We start from the raw sequence: 19,099 nt of genomic DNA, 5'->3' as shown, positions 1-19,099 counted from the left end.
CTTTTTCTCGTCGTTCTGTCCAAAACCCTAGTGTCTAGATTCGATGTAGATAATTTGATAGTCCAGTTTTAAAAATAATGCTCAAAAAGTTCGGTTGTTGTTGATGAGAATTATCCGTTTTCAACGTAGTAAATGAGAACTGGATCTTGTCTGTTCCTTGTTTCTTAGTGAAACTTTCTGTAGGCTACCCGCAGTTCGGCAAATATAGCTGTGGTATTAGAGTAATATTAGTTCTCTTCGGCGTGTCGATCGGAATCAATATTGTCAACTACACGTGTACCAATACACAAACAAACACAAGCAAACCGCTGAGAGGTCGTGTTTAACTAAACGTTTCGTCGATTTGGACAATCGATGGGTAACACAATGAATGTCCAATTACAATTTCAATTATTGAGTGTTATTTGCACTTGAATTTTCGTACAATAGGAGTGAAAAAAATTGCCTTCTACCTTCAGTGTCGGATTTAAAATGAAGGTTCGGGGGGGGGGGGGGGGGGGGTCGGCCAAACCCCCTGACTGAATTTTCAAAATGTGATGTACAAGTTTTTAGTAAATCTTACCCACCTCCCCTCGATATATGTCGGGTTTGTATATTCTCAAACTCTTTTTGCAATTTCGGGGTCAGGTTTTTAATTACTGCATACCCGCTGTCTTCATATTTTGCCGTGTTTGATACGCATTACCTAGATTTTATTTAACTTTTCAAACAACATAAGTGCTGGATTTTATGACAATTTGGCAAACAATTTATTTTGAAAACAAGCGCCTGGTAATTTTGAATTTTGTTTATCATATGGTAATTTCTATAGATAAAATATCAACTCTGGTAGTGCGTGCTATTGGCAATAACGATCGAAATGTAAACTTCTAAGACGGGTAAAGCGCGAGCGGCGTCAAATGTCCCAACTGGCTGACTATGTGTGGATGTTAACGGTAATAAGCTTTCTTGAAGTATGCGGGATTTTATATTTAAACAGGAATTCTCTGCCGAGTAGAAGTAAAAGTGACCCAAATGGGCTCTGCGATTTGCAGTGCCGTCGACCTATATAAACTTTCGATTTTTCCCTTCGACTTTCTTGTCGTTACTGATTATGACGTGAGATAATTGATTATCAATTAATGATTAATTCATTCAATGCTTGATTCGAATCGTTCCGTCCACACATTGGATATTTTTTTGTATGTGGAAAAATGTTTTTCCCCCCTCTAGAAAATCCTGGATCCGCCCCAAAATATTGTGTACTCCTTCATTAACATTAAGTAGTTTACATCTACAGTGGAATTTACCTATATAACAGTTAATTCTAGAGGCTGTAAACCGGGGTCCGGAGAGAAAAGTTACACAACACCACAGCTTTCATTTCAAAACCGAAAAGTCAATTTATAACCAGAAGATTGCCCTTAAGTTTAAGTGAGACAAGGGTCAATGAAAGAGAAAATTTCGACTGATAATACAACTAGCCGCGTTCACATGCATGCGACTCCGTTAAAATTAAATTGTAAGTCTGGTGATTATTTTCCACCTGTGCACGCCTTCCGTTTATTTTTTAATGAAAAGAAAAAAATAAAGAATATAATTTTATTCAATTATAATGTACAATTTTAAACAGTAACATTTTATGTCAAAAGTGCTTTCGTAATCATGATTGAAATTTGTTTTCGTACCACTGAATCTCAATTTAGACCAGTAGATTTTAGAAAAGTTGAGGTCCGAATGGCCAGTAGGGTGAAAACACAGACTGCAACTAAAAAAATCATTTTAGTCTATTTCTCTCCCCAATAACATGGTTTACCTTTAAGGGTTTTCCATCTCAGTGAAACACCATATGCCTTGGACGCTTCCCCAATGCAGCCACCCAATAGACAGTCCATGTCAGGATACGCTGGACACTTCCCCAAAGCAGCCACCCAGTAGACAGACCACGGCAGGGCTGGATTGACGGAGGTATCTAAAGTGTAGATGTGGCCCTCTTCTCCTTGTCGATATAGAGAATCGCCATAATAGAGTTCTGTATAAAGAAAGAAAAGCGAATAAATGAGTTTTCCCTACCTATGTCAGGCCTCTGCAGTCTGCTTCCTGGACCTGGAATAAGAAGATGCCTGGAAAGCACGGAAATATATGCAATGACACTACAACAATATACCCTAGAACAACAGAAAGCCGATGATATATCTTGCGACGACTCTCGTGGCGGGGAGCGAAGGTTTTAGCTGGCCAGCTTAGAGAAACGTCGAATCCACCGTCCAGAGGACTGCGCGTGCAAGAAACAATAATTCAATGAGCAATGCGTTCACTTGGGATAAGGGAAAGATTCGGAGAAATGTGAGTCAAATCCTGTGTCCTTTTTGCGTGATACGGGGCGCAGCACATGGCATCCCTCTTGTTGCTCCAGATCCGTCTGCGTTGAATGAACGCAATTTCAAAATTTCGCGCTATTATACCTTCAGTGATATTTAGTCACATGATGGCGATCCTGTTGTCACCAATGTTCAACATGTTAATAGGGAATGGGGTTTGATAGTGATGCGCAAATTTGATTATAATATCTTATTAACATATACATTTTATCTATTATTTTCTATTTTGATTATTCTGTTTATCATTTTATTTTATAATAAGAGTGATAAGTACAAGCTGTGGCTTCAAAATGAACAGGCAAATTTGATGACAATTTCTGAGCAACATACCTTCTCCCCCAAATTATTATGGACACGATGTCCGTTGAGCTGGTACAGGTAGCCGTGAACTTCTCGCAGGTCACTATAGTGAGTGTGTATTCGAACACTGATCCAAATCGTGGATAATGTAATAGGGCGCATGGTGACTGCATTTTTGAGGTAGCCTGAGGGAGCATGATTGTTTTGATTGTAGTGGATTGTAGTGAGTCAGTTGAAAGTACACTAGCCTTTGCATGTACAGCCACCTCAGTACTCTGAAATATATTTTGTAATCAACTTATTTGTTATTCTGAGAAAACGAAAAACAAGCTATTCTGTTTTTATGCAACGGAAAAAACAGCAGTAGGTCATATGATAAATCCTGGGCCGCGTAACTCGCGATCGAAAGCATCGTGTATTGCGAATATAGCGATATTACATAGAGGCTACACTTTATTATATGGGGTAAGTATGGGCGAGTTATGGAATCGAGACGCTTGCGCTCGGTCGCAATGCGCGATGCTTTCGAGTTACGGGGCCCTGTTAACTTGCACAAGGCAGTTGAAACAATGAATATTTTTTGAATATAAAACGTCTACTGATATAGGTAATAATTTACAACGGGCGCCTCCCTTCGTGGCTTGGGGTTATCAGTACTCTAATAACAATGTTAAAAACTTGTATTAAAAAGTGAAGTCTTCTTTAAGGGGATAAAGTAAACGTATAAATGAGAATTATTTAATTTCAATTTTTCTCTTATCTTCTTGTTATTTATTTATTTATTTTTTTGCTTTTTTACTCGTGCTACAGGCATTAGAGTATATATACATATGTATGTTTTTTTGGGGGGTGGGAGCGGTTAAAAAAAACGACCCCCCTTCTAGGAAATCCTGGAACCTTTCCCGCCCTTATCCGTTGTTTCGCCACACGTTCTCTCTCTCTCTCTCTCTCTCTCTCTCTCTCTCTCTCTCTCTCTCTCGCTGCCAGACACACACGCACTCACAAAGTCACATTATCGAGTGTATACAAACGGTAGAACCCCGCTGATAAATAAGATCGAGTGTCATCCCAATCTGAAAATCAGAGCAGATTTTTGCCCCCGCCCCGCACTTTCTTCAACGCTCCCACAAATAATAAGAACCGTGTAGTCGATTGTCGGTCTTATGCTTGGAGCGGGAGGATGCACGCTTTACCAAGGCCACTGAGAGGTTTTCCACTTGATATTCGCACATATTTATCTGACTAATTCATGCCATAATTCTCTGGAGAAAAGTGCACATAATTAGCCTGCGGTCCTGGGGGAGGGGGGGGGGGGGTGCGTGAGTTCGACCCTGTCTCGGGGCGTAACCGCCCTTACCTGTCTGCTGTCTCCTTGCACGGCGCTCGGCGCGAAAGATTATTGCTACTATGCTAGCTTCCGTCGCCTCATAAGGCGGCAGGGTTATACCACACCCTCCCCAACGAGCCGATAACGTCTACACCAGACCCGTAGCCCGGTAGCCCGTAGGGGGGGGGGGGGTCGGGGGGGGGGGGGGGGGTCGAAAGACCCCCACCTCTTTGCTGGGAAAAGGTCTCCTCTGGGTAAATTTTCATCTAAGCACAGAACCTTTTATGGTAAAAGATCCATTTCTTTCAGAAAAAGACCCCCCCCTTTGGAAATTGCTAGCTACGGGCGTGTATAGCCACGATAAATACGGTAAAAAATTAACTCCACCTTGGGCAAATTTGAGATGCTGTTTGTCGAGTGTTGAGCGGTACTGGTATATACGCACCGGATTTAATTATTGTATATTATTGGCCTGTTCAGGGTCTTTATCCAGTGAATTAAAGTGAGGAGAGACAAAAAGCAAATAAGATGATACAAAAGTATGAGCTTATTCCCATTTTACCTGTTGGGTGAATCGACAAACACCAGAGCAAAATTAACGATCCGAATATGAATTATAAATCTTACAAAGGAACCTACTATTCAAACATTTAATGTTGCGCTGGAGCTTTTATTTTAGAGTTGTACCTGTTATGTGTCCTAATTAACATACACATTTTGTTAGATAGTGTTACAGTTGTCATGATTTAATCACAAATTCACAGGCGAGAGGTGCAGATGAAGAAAAACATAATACGCTCGCAGAGAGAGAGAGAGAGATGCGGTAAGCGATAGAGAGACGCACACAGACACACACATATTTACACACACCCTACTCACTAAAAAAAAAAAAAAAAAAAGAAAACAGAAAAAAAAAGCAGACAAAATGACCCGATGTCAAGGTTTGACCTAATTCATATTTTACCTGTGCATTGACAGAGAGCGTGTGACCTGATAAATTATCGATCCGTGCACAGTTTATTTATATTACAAGAGAGACGCCCAGAAAGCAGTGAAACATTTGTATGTTTTTTGTCAATAAATATAGGTTATTAATTTCTCTTCAATTCATATGATTAATAAAATTGGTTACTTATACGATTTGTTAAAATCACCTGATATACCTACAAGAATTATAAAACAGTTTTACGCAGACTTTATTGTACATGTACATAGCTGACCTAGTTTCACTTTCAAGCGCGCCAGATAGCCGACCTCAGTCTGTTCATACATGTGTATTAGTACACGTACGTGGATGCGAAGGAAGGATGGAACAAAGAGTGTCTCCCATGGACGTTGCCACAGAGCATGTGGCTACATGTAGGCCCACATGTACCAGGTAAGAAAACCTTCTAGGACTTAAGCCTGCGCTGCGCGTTTGTGAAGGCAAAATGGAAAGTATAGCTAAAATGCGCCTCTGCTGCTGCTTGAAATGAGGAAGATAGGAGTAGGTTTATAATTCAGTCAAGGCACGAGTGTGTGGGTGTGTGTGTGTGAGTGTGCGTGCGTGCGTGTGTGTGTGTGTGTGTGTGCGTGAGAGAGAGAGAGAGAGAGAGAGAGAGAGACGCACGTACAGGCCAGCGCGCGCGCGCGCGCGCGCACACACACACACACACAAACTCTCTCTCTCTCTCTCTCTCTCTCTCTCTCTCACACACAGTACATGAGCATTTTCATCATGTCTCCACCGTTTGCTAGAAACAAAAAATCAAGCTAATATTGAAAGATCGCATGAATAGTTGACGCTCGGATCGAACTACAATGTACGTTGTCAGGTCGCCATGTCACCACATTTAACAGAAATTCAAATGTCGAGATGATACTCATTACCTTGAGGGAATTAGTTTGCAAACGTCGGCAAATATCACTTGTTCGACCCCAAGCACAATGACTGATTTGAAGGTTTGAAAGGGATGTGTGTTTGGGTGGATGGTGGGGGAGGGGGGGGACTGATTGCGCGTGCCCCTCCGCTAGCTTCACAGATACTAGTACACGTACTCTTCTCCTTCCCCATAAAATAGTATCAAACGCGAAACGAGACAAAAACAGGCAACTTTGTCACCCCTGTGCCCTACATATAACAGTAAAATTGTGTTCGATCGTCTGGTGCTTTCTATTTGTTAAGCGAAGCGAGGCATAAAAGTATTTTATTCCCGTGTTCCCTCCTCTTCGCAGTTAAGTAATAAAGAAAGGTAAATATAAAGAAAATATAGGTTAGCCTCTCTAATGCAGCAGTCTACTTGCTGGACAAAAGACACCAGGTGACAACGGTCGGGGCATATTTAACACTCTTTTGAGGTTCATACTAGCGGGCCAGGGCTCCGTATCTCGAAAGGTTCGCTATGTTGCGCACGTGCGTTAGTGTCTCGATTCCACAACCGATTCTATTTCGAGATACGGGGCCATGGAATCGAGACACTTGCGCACGTGAGCAACATAGCGAACCTTTCGAGATACGGAGCCCAGGGCTCCGAATCTCGAAAGGTTCGCTATGTTGCGCACGCGCTATAATAGCATGGCTAGCGTGCGCTATCCCGTATCTCGAAAGCATCGCTATTTTGCGCACCTGCGCTAGCATGGCTAGCGTGCGCTATCCCGTATCTCGAAAGCTTCGCAAATCCCGGCAGTGCGCTAATGTCCAAATCGCCATTAGTTTCGAGGCTATTATTTGCGGCGATACAAACTAGACGCAAGTGTTTTTACGCATGCGTACATGTACTTAGTCATTATATTGAAATCGTCACGTCGACTAGTTTTGTTGTTATAAGAGAAAAATGCCAGGAAAATGCTAAAAGAAGGTGTGTGAGACGTATAGATCCTATGGTAGAGTTCCAACCCCATATTTTTCATCAGAGATACCGCATGACGCAGGAGAATGTGCTCAAACTGACCAATATTATTGAAGAACCTCTGAAAAGACCGACTACTAACCCATTGTAGCCCTCGTCATCAAAACAAACGGCAGCCATACTGGAGGGAGACCGGAATCGTCTGCTGCGCATGATCATGTCTACATGTACAAATTAGTATTTTATTTCTGTGTTTTCTTTGATATTAAACCGGGTAAAATGATGAATTACTACAGGGTATATGATAGAGAGAAGATAACTAACTTAACAAGCGTTCACAGGTGTAGGGACGAAAATCGTAAACGGAGGAGAGACCGAGGAGTGGCTTTGAATCAAGACTCGATCATCGGACAAGTAAAGGATAAAACTAATTTATTTTACAGCAAAGAATGAAGACCCAGCTGTGCAGCCTTTACCATAAAAGAAAAAAAAAAACAGTAGAAAACCAAAGACCGAGGTGTATAAGTTTGGAGGGCACGTACACTGCATGTTACTAGTGCCCGAAAAGTTTGGGTGGAGAGTGTGTTGTAAAAACGTGTGGAAATACCCAGGCAAGGTTTCGACTTTCATTATGAAGACTCACTTCATTGCCTTGGGTGTAATTTGTTATCAGTTATGGTGCTCTTCGGATTTTATCTGCTGTCATCTACCTCTTAAATACCTGGTTAGCATTATTGTCAATTAGTGTCAAGGCTACAGTACAATGTACATTTGAACACAGCTCAGTTGGGCCAATTAAATCAATTACCTGTGTCATGTGTATTTGGAAGTTAATGGCTTGATTTTAGATTTGGTGTAGTGTTAAGAGTAAATCTGTTTTGTAAGTATATATTCTAGCTCAGGTATCATTTAATTGACATATACAGTAACTTAATGAAATGAATTTGAAAAATGTTAAATTCTGTGTTTTCCTACTTGTTTCAAGTTACAATATGAATAAAAATAACTATTGTTACCTTTTTTTTTTTTGTTAATTTGCATTTAGGAAATTGATCTGGCATTTTCCCACCAAGCCACACTGAATGATTGGGTGCAAGTAAATCTTGATTATCAAAAAAAAAAAAAAAAAAAAAAAAATGAAAAAAAAAATAAATAAAATAAAATAAAAACAACAACAACAGGTGACAGGTACAAAAAGGCAGCTAGATGGCACACAAGGTAGAAGCAGCGAAATAATATTCTTATATCTTTGTGACCAGCTGAGGAGACAGGATCTGAACATCAGGAGAGTGAACTTCAGTGCATGACAGGAGTTATTTAATTGGATTTGTTTGTTTATTTAATTGTTCATTTGTCGTTTAAAGTTGTTATCCTGATAGCTTGCATACAACAAGGATAAGTATTCTATTTATTTAGAATTGTGAGCAGAAGCACAAGAAGAAATGAAAACACTTTTTCTTTCTCATATTTTTAAATGCTAAATGGAAAAGTTTGCAAGAAATATAATAATTTGTATGTTGCACTTCTCACAGATGGTCTGATATGCAGACACAGATGGCTTTCCTGTATCAAGAAAAGATTTAGCTCTTGTAGGTTGCACATTTTTTAAATTGTGACCACCAGTTGTGGAATTCTCCTCAATGAAATTACAAACTGCTTAGTAACACCATCTAAGGACTTATGTACATACCTACACACAATCTACACACAATTACTGCACACAGCACATACCAATTGTGAGTCTTCAATCAAGCATTTCTCTAGACATAGATAAAAATATACCAAACAGGTTTCTCAGATTATAGTGACTTGATTTGACTTAATATGCTCATGTACATGTTGCACTGCATCATTAAAAGTATGGAAATATTTTTCATGTCAGTGTTATCAACCGAAAGGAAAGGGACCCTGATAATCTGTCATTGAATTGTGCAACAATGTCAACAATGTTTTGCATTTTATGTTTACTTTTATTCATACAATTTAAAATGTGCATTTTCCTATATTTTTTAATCAAATGAAGATCAATTCATGAACTGACTTGTTGTTATGCTACATTGGATATCATAAATTAATAAGTTTGAAAAATGCCTTGCTTCTGTGAATGTCTGGACTAATAATAAAATGCTAACAATGTTGCTAATGTGAATGGTTGAATTCATAATAAAATATTGAACTCTCAAACAACAGTCATGTTACATGTACTTCCTAATGAACCAAAATGAAGTACAAGAATGCTGAAATAATTTCTGACAGGTTCATTATGTTCAGTTAAATCATATCTGACAGCAATATTTCTTGTTATATAACTTCTTCTTATATAAGAAAACCCTGCATACTGTCTTCTTTGAGTCCTAAAGGGTCGATCCCAATGGTCAGCTCAAATGTCCCCTTTCATCTATCCTTTATGTAAAAAGTTGCTTCTATGAAAGGTTGAACTTATGATTACACATTAAACTCTGTAAAACTATTAACTGTTATTATCCAGTGAGCAAGAAAAATGAAGTACAAGATAACTGAACTAGCTTCTGACAATTCCACGATGTTGGGATAAGTCAGGATTTCTCATCTTTGGAATGTCCCAGGGGCGTAACCAGACCTTTTAAAATTGTACGCACAGAATTTTAAAATTCCCAGGTATAGCTAAATGTAGATCGACTTACGCAAAAGATGAAGGGCAGTTTAAATTATATGTGCCAAATATAATAGCTTAGTTTTCACCGTTTATAAAATCATTACTTAAAGTTTAAAATATTCCCTCAATATAATTAAGTTCCAGTAAATTATTTCACCCAGAACCAACGCTTTTTCCGGGATTGGGGTACAGGCCATACATAATTGCCATCTGTATCTTACTTCAAAATTTCAGGGCCTCAAACTTTTCCAAAAGCCGTGAGCGGGGGTGGGGATGGGGTAAAAATTAATGGAATCTTTTTTTAATAATAAATTTCATTGGAAAAGAGGGTTAAAAATAATTCATACCGATCTCCCGTCACGCTCTTCCACGAAAGAACGCCCTTGTATGAATATAAAAATTGCCTTCTCGTCTCGCTCGAATCGCGAACGATCTCTGGCTGACGATCTTCTGCGAACGAAGTCCATTGAACGAATGTGAAAATTGCTTTCTCTTTTCGCTCAGATCATGCTCGATCTCCTGCTGAAGATACGAAAATTGGCTTCTCATCTCGCTGCGGTCGGTAACTATCTCTTGTTCCCGATCCTCGGTTAACGAAGTCTCTTGAACAAATATGAAAATTGCCTTCTCGTCTCTTTCGGATTGCGAACAATCTCTCGTCGAAGATATAAAAATTGCCTTTGTTATGTATTAGCTTTGTCAGGTGCCATACGTATAAAGATCCGAAAGGTGTCCCCTTTCATAATTTGGCGGCAAGTTAGGTCATATTTCATTTAGGGCCTACACGTGTTTTGTACCGAATGTAGATCATTCTTGTCACTTCTGCATTATATATTTTAAAGTCAATGGAAACATTTTATTGTGTTTTGTAAGCTTTAGGTAGTAGTTACGTCGTGACTGAAAAACAGCGTGCACTACAAAGTAGTATAATATTCATACGTCAAATTACTGCAATGGATTTTCATTCGACGTCCACAGCTGCCCCGACAAGTCAAGACTTTTTTAATCGTAAGCCATCCAGCCTTCTAAATTTGAAAACATAGGCCGTCCAGTGATGACAGCGGCCGTTCAATTGGCAGCTGGAGGGCTCGCTGAAAAAAGCCTTGCTTAGAATGGTATATTTATTGAACTAGGGGCTTACTGACACAAACTTTGAAAACATATGCAAATTATGCCCGCTTGTATCAAGCTAAATTCTAAATAACGGTGAGGCACCTTTGTTCGATGTGGTTTGTTGCGGTTATCCCGAGTTGTCAGAAAATAATCTTAAGAACAGTTGATCGTTGTAGGATTCTTACACCTTCTTGCTATCCATGGCAGGGCCGTAGCCTCCGGGGGGGCAATTGGGGTGCAAAAAAATGATCGCAAAGGTAAAAAAAATAATTGCAAAGTTGGTATCAATTCTGTGAGAAAAGGCACTAATGGCCACTAGACAATCATTCAACAATCTGTTTACAAAGGTGTACTGTTTTAAGCCAACTCAGTTTATGCCAAAAAGCTCACCCTCCGTGTTGTGTGGAAAAAATGACTGTACTTATGGCAAAATGAACCCACAATTTCTGACTTCTGATTGACCAATAAATAACATTTAAAATGCACCAGAATGCAGTATTATACATACAGTTTTTAAAAATTTTCCACACCGTGGGAGGCCCCCCCCCCCTCGGGGGCTTCGCCCCCTCGTGTCCGCTTACTGCCCCCCCCCCCTGGCATTTTGCTCAGGCTACGGTCCTGCATGGTCAGCTTAATGATGAATCTTCTAAAAGTTGAACTTATATATGGTATCATCCAAAATCAAACAATTATATTACAGGATAAAGCTCTGTTTGTTTGTGAAAATTGCCCATATCACCCTGTTAGTTTAGAGGGTTAAGCTGGGTCAAGTCCGTGTCAAAATTCTTTAGAGCTTTGCAGGAAATATTTTTTTGTTTCTCTGGCTCCTTATAAAGCCCGTTGTCCAGATTTTATCTAGTGTCCCCAGGTCTGCTGGAACTGCTCTTTGAAAATAACACAGGTAGATTTTTATCTGAGATAAATCTCGCCAGCGAGTGTGCATTTGACACACTTAAGACAAAGGCTACCTGAGAGTTGAAGGGCATTCAAACCTCCAATTAAGAGGCAAAGGAAGTTCCGGCTAGATGGACGATTAAGATAGGACTTCTGAAGGTAGCTAGTATTGTTTATTTACCTCAGTTCTGTGAAAGCAAACGAGACGGGGGGCGTCAGAACAATGGTGCGTATACGATTCATACAGAAGATTTGTACATTTAGGTGACTCTAACTTGCAATCGAAGAGGATTTTCGATTATTTTTCGTGAAAAATACACTAAATTTATAGAGAATAATATCATGATTGGCTCAAAAAATTGTACGCACAGTGCATCCGTGCGTATGCCTAGTTACGCCCATGTGTCCTGAGTTTATATGGGTCGATCACGCTGATCAGCTGTAGTTTTCACATGTATATACACTTTTCCTTTTGGTGTACTTGATCGCAATATGAAGTTTAGTTTATTTTATTAGGTTTACCTATATTTACGCTACTAATCCCCGTCGTTCTTTCCCTCCAGTATGGCTGCTGGACTAGTGTTACGGAGCAAATATGACGTCACTGTAATGGGTTAACATGTACATGTGTACAAGGTCTCGAGTACTGTCACCCACTACCCAAGTTCTTGCTGTTTTACGTGTACTTGCATAGGATCTCTGAGTCTCACACACACTTCCATATTCTCCTGGTATTTTTCTCTAACTCTCAGTTGGATCATTTATGAATCATTGTGGGATGAATAAGGATTATTTTTTCATTAAATAAAATAATGAAAACTGATTTTCTCTTTTAAATGTCATATTTTATTATATTTTGCATATATTTTGCATATATTACTAAGAACTGAAATTTAAAATAAGTGTACAAAATGACAAAGGTGTACAAATTTGATTAAATATAACAGCTAGTGTTCATGCAGGAAATTTAATAACAAATTCCAGGAATCAAAAAGACTGATACTTTAAGTCAATTTCTTTTGAAGTACACTTTCAATGCAAATAGGGCAAAATAAAATCAATTTTAAGTTTATGTAAGAAACAAAACAGACGGTCAAGTTATATTTTACATAAATTTTTTAATTTTATGAAACAATAACATGATGAAAATATAAAATAAAATATAAAAATAATTTTATAAACAATTTACTATATGTATATTCTTGTCTAAATTAAAGTTAATAAGTACAATATAAAAATAAAGTCCTTTTCAAGGACAAAAGCAAATGAAAACTATCCCTTATAAAAGATTTGTAACAAATTCCAGTTCTTTGCTGAGGTCATAAAATTAATTAGTTTAAAATACAGTACTGAATGATCAAACTGATTCACATATTGAAAATTACTGAATGAAAAATACTGAAAAATTATCAAAAAGAAATTGCATAAATGAAAGGAAAAAATGATTAATACAGTCAAGTTGGCATTTTCAATATCAGCTGTATGTATATCCTTATAATCATTCTTGTACGTAAAAAAATAAGTAACAAAGTTTAATTTTTCATTACATTTGTGGTGGCAGGGTCCACAATAGGGATTTTACCAATTTTGAAGCAATATAACATAATACTCAACAGCATATTCACTACAAAATTAAAATAATATAAGTATTATGGATATCCAGACAATGTGAGTAAAAAAGGTCTTCAAGTTGTGTCTCACCTTGAAAATGCTAATATGTGAAAAATTAATATTTCACACATTCACAGACAAAGAAAATTAATAAATAAAAATAATAATTTACCAAAATTAATTTGATCTGGATGGTTTTGAAACAAAATATTTTAATAATTTGGAACTCTCCTTATGAAAGTTTGACATTTTCCTTGCAATATGTCATTTGAATTGCATACAGTAATATGGTCCAATCCAGGTGATATTTAAATTTGACCTGTATTTTATGGATAATCATCACTTCTGTTGCCTTTAAGACAGAAGATGTATTTTTTTTATTTAACATGTTATCTGTGAAAGTTCACAGTACAGAGATGATGACTGCAACAACAGATGCAACTAATGGCCAGTACAGTGATGCACAATAACATACAGTTAGTATGTGTCTTGGCAAAAACATAAAATATCATGATTCCAATAAGATGCACTCACTGGTAAGTATCTACAAGAGACTCACACTTTAGTACATCCAACTTCACTTTACAGTATTCTGTTATTTTTTCAAATAACACTTTGTTACTTTTGTCAATTTCTTATCTCTCCCTTTCTAACTGTAAACGCTCTTTTACTACTTTCAACCTCTCCTCCTCTAATGCTAAGCGATCCTTCTCTACGTTGTAAAGCCTTTCACTTACATCTGAAATTTGAAGATGTATGTAATTAATAATTAAATATAAAAATGATATAATAAGAACTCAATCTTTTCAATATTCTGAATTTTACAGATACTGTACTTTTAAGTCACTGTGATAAATTTTCATAAATGAACATATTCCTGTTGAGTTGCAGCAACAAAAATGAAAAGCCGACTATCCGACAATGTTGAACGCTTTCATAAGCTATATGTTTGAAATTACCTATAAAGTTTCATTTGTTAATAGGTATAGAAATCAGTATACATATATAGAGATATATGTATGTATAAAATATGTTAATAGGTATAGAAATCAGTATACATATATAGAGATATATGTATGTATAAAATATGCCTCCTGGTGATTGGATATTCCAATAGGGTATGTCTGAGAAACTCAGTGTTGAAGTATTCATATTCACAGAGTCTAAGTTAATTACTCTACTTAATATCATCTTGAGGTTCTTTAAGCAATTAAATATAAAACGAAACAATTTAATATACAAATTTATTTTTAATAATAACACAATAACACCTTCTTCTCCCACTCTGACAGTGGACAGGGCCCCACACCACCACCTGTCTGCCGCATTGCTGCACAGCGTTTGGCCTCTTTGCGCTTAGTGCGAGACGTGAGGTCATGCCATTTTTTCCTGACCTCTCGGAAACTCCTCTTTATATGTGAAACGCTGTTAACACTAGAAGGAAAGCATTCATAATTTTAATAAAAAATATAAGAATCACCACTTTATTGCTTCATCATACATGTACATGACCATGTCAAGATGTGTTAATAGAGAGCAATTACAATTACTTTTATTGAATAACTACAACAACATACCAAACTAAATCATCAATAAGCAATAATTAAATATAATGGATATAATTTTACCATGGCAAAACAGACTACGATTAACAGAAGAGGACTGTTAATCATAATTATTCAACTTACTTCAGCCCATTGTTTTTCTTTGGACTTTAGAGTCACGGTGTTGGTGAAGGGGCTAAATACAGCCGCGAGCTCATCGGTTTTATAACGCTCCCTGCTGTGTTTCTCCATTTCACGTGCGATTTACTATCGTCCCTCCAAACAAAAAAAGAACCGCTAGGCGTGTGTTTGAGACTAAAATTGTACTTCCGGACAGGCATTTATTGCGTTGCGTTTGCTAAGGCTTCGAGATAGCAGGTGGGTGCAATCGCACTAGCAAATAGCACACGCTAGCTATGCTATATAGCGCGTGCGCAACATAGCGAACCTTTCGAGATTCCTAGCCCAGGTGTGACAGGAATGGTAGTCCGCTGGGGGCCGTAGTCCTGTCCCCGTTATGTCCGTTATGCCGCTATTTCACACAGACCACGAATCCCACGAATCGTCAGGAGTTGACAAATATCAGGATTCCTGGTTGAATCGTAATCAGTTCGTGATTGATCAAGAATTGCAAGAACTGACTACGAATATATACGAATCTGTTAAGAACTTCACTGATTACGATTCAAGTCTGTTTGAAATAGGGACATTACTTTGTACAGGTGTGACAGGAATGGTTTACAGGTAATGCCCCTATCGTGAAGTTCTTACCTGCCGTTTCTTTTCCTGAGTGTAGGTTTACTTACAGTAAATTAAGCAAAAGTAATGAGGATCATAGACATTATTTATAATCTGTTTGTCTGCCATCGGATCTATCACAGTGGAAGTACCCCTCCCCCCCCCACCCCCCACCCCCCAAAAAAAAGGCGTCCGAGTGACGCCATAGTAAGTCACTATCGATACACGATCTTGACTAAATAACCTTGAGAGGGAACCGAGACATTTTTATTATCATATACAGTAAATTTAACCCCCTCCCACCTGTGTTGTAAACAGGGGTATATGGCAAGAAAATTAAAGGTGACAAGTGAACCAGGACAGCGTCTAAAGGACAGTGGATAAGCTTAGGGACAGTTCCCGTAACCCTACCGTACAAGCAAGATCGATCGATCTCCTAGGGGTTTCTCACATAATTGAATTTAGTTTAAGCGTAAACGAAAGTTAATTGTACCCCTAGCAGCTTAATCTGGCGTTATATACAGTACATTAAAGTCGCCTTAAACTGTATGCTTTAAACTGAATGCAATGTAGTCAGAATCCCCCTCGGGGTTAGATCGATTCTGCTTGTACGATAGATTCATGGGAACCCATTCTTTAACTATGTGTAAAATTTCACATATATTTTATTAATTTTCTATGTCATATGCATGCAATTTGATAATCATTCCCATGTATATATAAATATATTCTTTATATTATATACTTTTTATATAATATATATAAACTTTCTCCTTCTTCCCACTTCATTTCAGCTCCAGGTGCTGTCAGTGCTTAAAGAAATACTGGAAGATATACAAACCATATTTTCTTTTGTTCAAGACGTTCGTCCTCATGGTACTTGCAATCATTGACGCCGTCATGGACTGGATAGCGTATTCAGAAATATCAAGAATTGATGTAACATATATAGACGGAGAAGGGGAAAACAGTGCTTTGCGCAATTGGTACTTCGTCTTTTGTGTTTGCGGAACGTTAATGGTCATTGTTGTTATTCCGTTGTCCATCGTAAAACTTAAAACAAAGGTGACCCATATAAGGCGGAAAGAAGTCTCCGAGTCCGATGGGAAGTCCGATGGGAAGAATATAGAGCTCGCTCTTCGCATTCTTGTTTTTTTGGAGCAGTTGCTAGAGGATTTACCCCTTGCAATTTTAACATGGAGTATAGCGAATACAGAATCATGTGCGTTCACCCAAAGACTTACGGGAAAGCTCACATTTTTGTCACGTGTACTAAGCGTGATATCCTCTTTATGCATAATGGCCATTGAATTTGCAATGGCTGTCATTTGGTGCTACAAACGTTACGTAAGAGACGGATGCAGCGATCATCGCAAACGTTGCCATTTTGCTTTAAACATTCTCATTATTTTGACAGCTCCAGCATCCGTCGTCTTCGACTTCTTTTTCCTTGTGGCCATGTTCCAGACTCAAGACGTGGTGGATTTGTTTCGATCTTTTGGAGTAACAATACAGAAATTGCGACCAGAAAACGCACCTCCGGTGCTTAAAAGCCTAGTGAAATTAGCCGCCAATGAAAACTCGACGGACGTCACAATATTCGCCAGCCTGCAGAGCAGTGTGTCGGAAATAAACGGAACTAGTCGAGAAGTAACGACGCTTTCTCGTTTGTTTTTGCTAGCTTTTGCTGTCCCTGTCTTTTTTGACGGAGATGCGGGTCGGATGATTAGATTCCCATGTCACTTTCTTCATTTCAACGGAAGCTTCAGCACCAATTCTCAGACTCCAATGGTCTTCAATTTCAACAAAACTTCCCTCGGCGGTCCTGCGCCGGGAAACCTTTCAACCACGACGTCAAATCCATTATTCGACAACCAAACCAATATTAGCTCAGGTTCACCTCTGTCAACGAACATTACCTGGGATAATGATACAGTCCAAGAAAATTGCAACGTTGCCTTTTTTCTTCAATATCGTCGCCCAACGTCCGCCATTTTTTACAACCACGTTTATGTATTGAAGAACAGCTCGGGCGGCTGTGAGACGTACCCTTACCAACAAGAGATGGCGGTGTACTTCGAGCGAATTCCCGAAGACCAGAACGTCAGCTCGTGGATTCCAAGACCCGAGGAAGACGACAGCGAGAAACGCATCTTCTGTGGAACAAACCGCGCGTTTCATGACCCCGACTTGCAACTTGAAAGGTCGCTGTGCGCCAATATGGCCACGGCGAACAAGACACGGTCTGTCAGCGACGAGTTTAATTTTTGGGAGATCCGTTCAAGTGGCAAAAACGTGACGTATTACCAGTGTGATGACGTCAACGACTGTACTAGTATTGCAATTGATATATCATCAGGTGGCGCTGTGTTTAAGAATCCAATCGGATACCCCGTGTTGGTGGTCCTGCTCGGAGTGTTAGGTCACGTGACCATGATCTGATGTTCCGCCGTTTGCAGAAATGGGTACGCAATATTAACAGCGCATTTCACAGATCTTATTTTGAGAAAATGCAAAGTACATGTGTACAGTGAAAGCCTGGAATATTCTTGATTTAACTGCTTGAATTCAGAATACACCTGAAATTATCTATAAAAATTATTGCTTTACAGATCAGTAATAATTGTTTGCTTGTTACGTAAAGGAAGCAGTACTTAGGGGCTCGATACTTTATTAAGGCCTGTATTTGACAAATAATTTTTTCTTTTCTTGTTATGAGAAATGCTTACCTTTATATTATCTCACACACACACACACACACACACACACACACACACAAAAACGTTTGGGGCGCTACATGTAATTTTTATTGCTCTATTTACCACAACACACGCTTTTGAACATAGAATTACCAAGCGTAAGTCGTCAATTTTGCTGATGATGATCGTTTTTTCTGGCAATAAATAGTAAGATAAAAGATTGTGTTAGAAAAGACAATGAGGTCATCCAGTACAACGGGATTGAATATTTACCCACATATTTTAACGAGCCTAGAATGGATTGTGTTAGAAAAGACACGCATATGCATGCAGTGTGGATGAAGCGCACACACAGACAGACGCGCAGAGAAAAAAGAGGAAAGAATAGGGAACACGCTGAGAGAGAGAGAGAGGCTCACACTGTAATCAGCCAATACAAAAGATTGCCCTTTAACAGAAAATAAGGCCTGCTGTAAATTCGCAGTGAATCTGCAGCAAATTTGCTGCAATATTGCTGCAAACTGCAATTTCTTCTTGCAAAGTAGCGACACATTTGCTGCATATAGCTGCGAATTAGCAGCAACTCCTGCAAACTGGCAGCTGCAAACTTTTCATTTTGCTGAGGGTTGCCATCTGAGTGCTTGAAATGCAGCTGCTATGTGTACATGTAGTTGGTGTAAATATGCCAAAAATATGTTCAGTATAAAGATAATTATTTAAGAAAATATGAAAAGTGGTAATATGCAGGCAAGGACATCGATATCACATCTTATATACCTGGGGGTAACATCAAATCCACTTTGACAAAAAAAAAAAAAAAAAAAAAAGTAACAAGTATTTGGCAGATTTAGCAAAATCTATTTATTTTATGGAAACTAATGATTAGAGAAGAATTTCATCAGCTGTGTTATATATGTTATGTAATTTTTCTTCAGTCAAAGCTAATATTGAGATTTTACCTCCAATATTTCGATAAGACATCTTTATCAGGGAATCCAGGTGAATAGCCTCTATTCAAGAAATATACCCCCCCCCCCACACACACATATT

The 19,099-nt window shown here is 38.5% G+C and overlaps 1 protein-coding gene across 1 annotated transcript; it reads left to right on the top strand.

The window, feature by feature from the left end:
- The first annotated feature begins 5,202 nt into the window (after window positions 1–5,202).
- On the top strand, window positions 5,203–18,242 carry LOC147760291 (uncharacterized). The gene is made up of 2 exons (XM_087018825.1): window positions 5,203–5,365; window positions 16,145–18,242. Exons 1-2 carry the CDS (start codon window positions 5,295–5,297, stop codon window positions 17,790–17,792), a joined length of 1,719 nt encoding a protein of 572 aa, XP_086874951.1. The 5' UTR covers window positions 5,203–5,294; the 3' UTR covers window positions 17,793–18,242.
- The last annotated feature ends 857 nt before the right edge of the window (window positions 18,243–19,099 follow it).

This window comes from Lingula anatina, chromosome 8 (assembly GCF_051362555.1).
Source record: "Lingula anatina isolate TDL-2025a chromosome 8, LinAna3.0, whole genome shotgun sequence".
NCBI classification, from domain to species: Eukaryota; Metazoa; Brachiopoda; class Lingulata; order Lingulida; family Lingulidae; genus Lingula; species Lingula anatina.
Note: the sequence above shows the minus strand (reverse complement) of the source record. Positions and strands in the feature narration are given on the sequence as shown.

Bases quoted from the DNA above. Each gene is read 5' to 3' on its own strand.
- LOC147760291 (XM_087018825.1), top strand. From the start codon at position 5,295: ATGGAACAAAGAGTGTCTCCCATGGACGTTGCCACAGAGCATGTGGCT. The intron at 5,366-16,144 runs GTAAGAAAACCT...ACTTCATTTCAG, and splicing joins TGTAGGCCCACATGTACCAG to CTCCAGGTGCTGTCAGTGCT.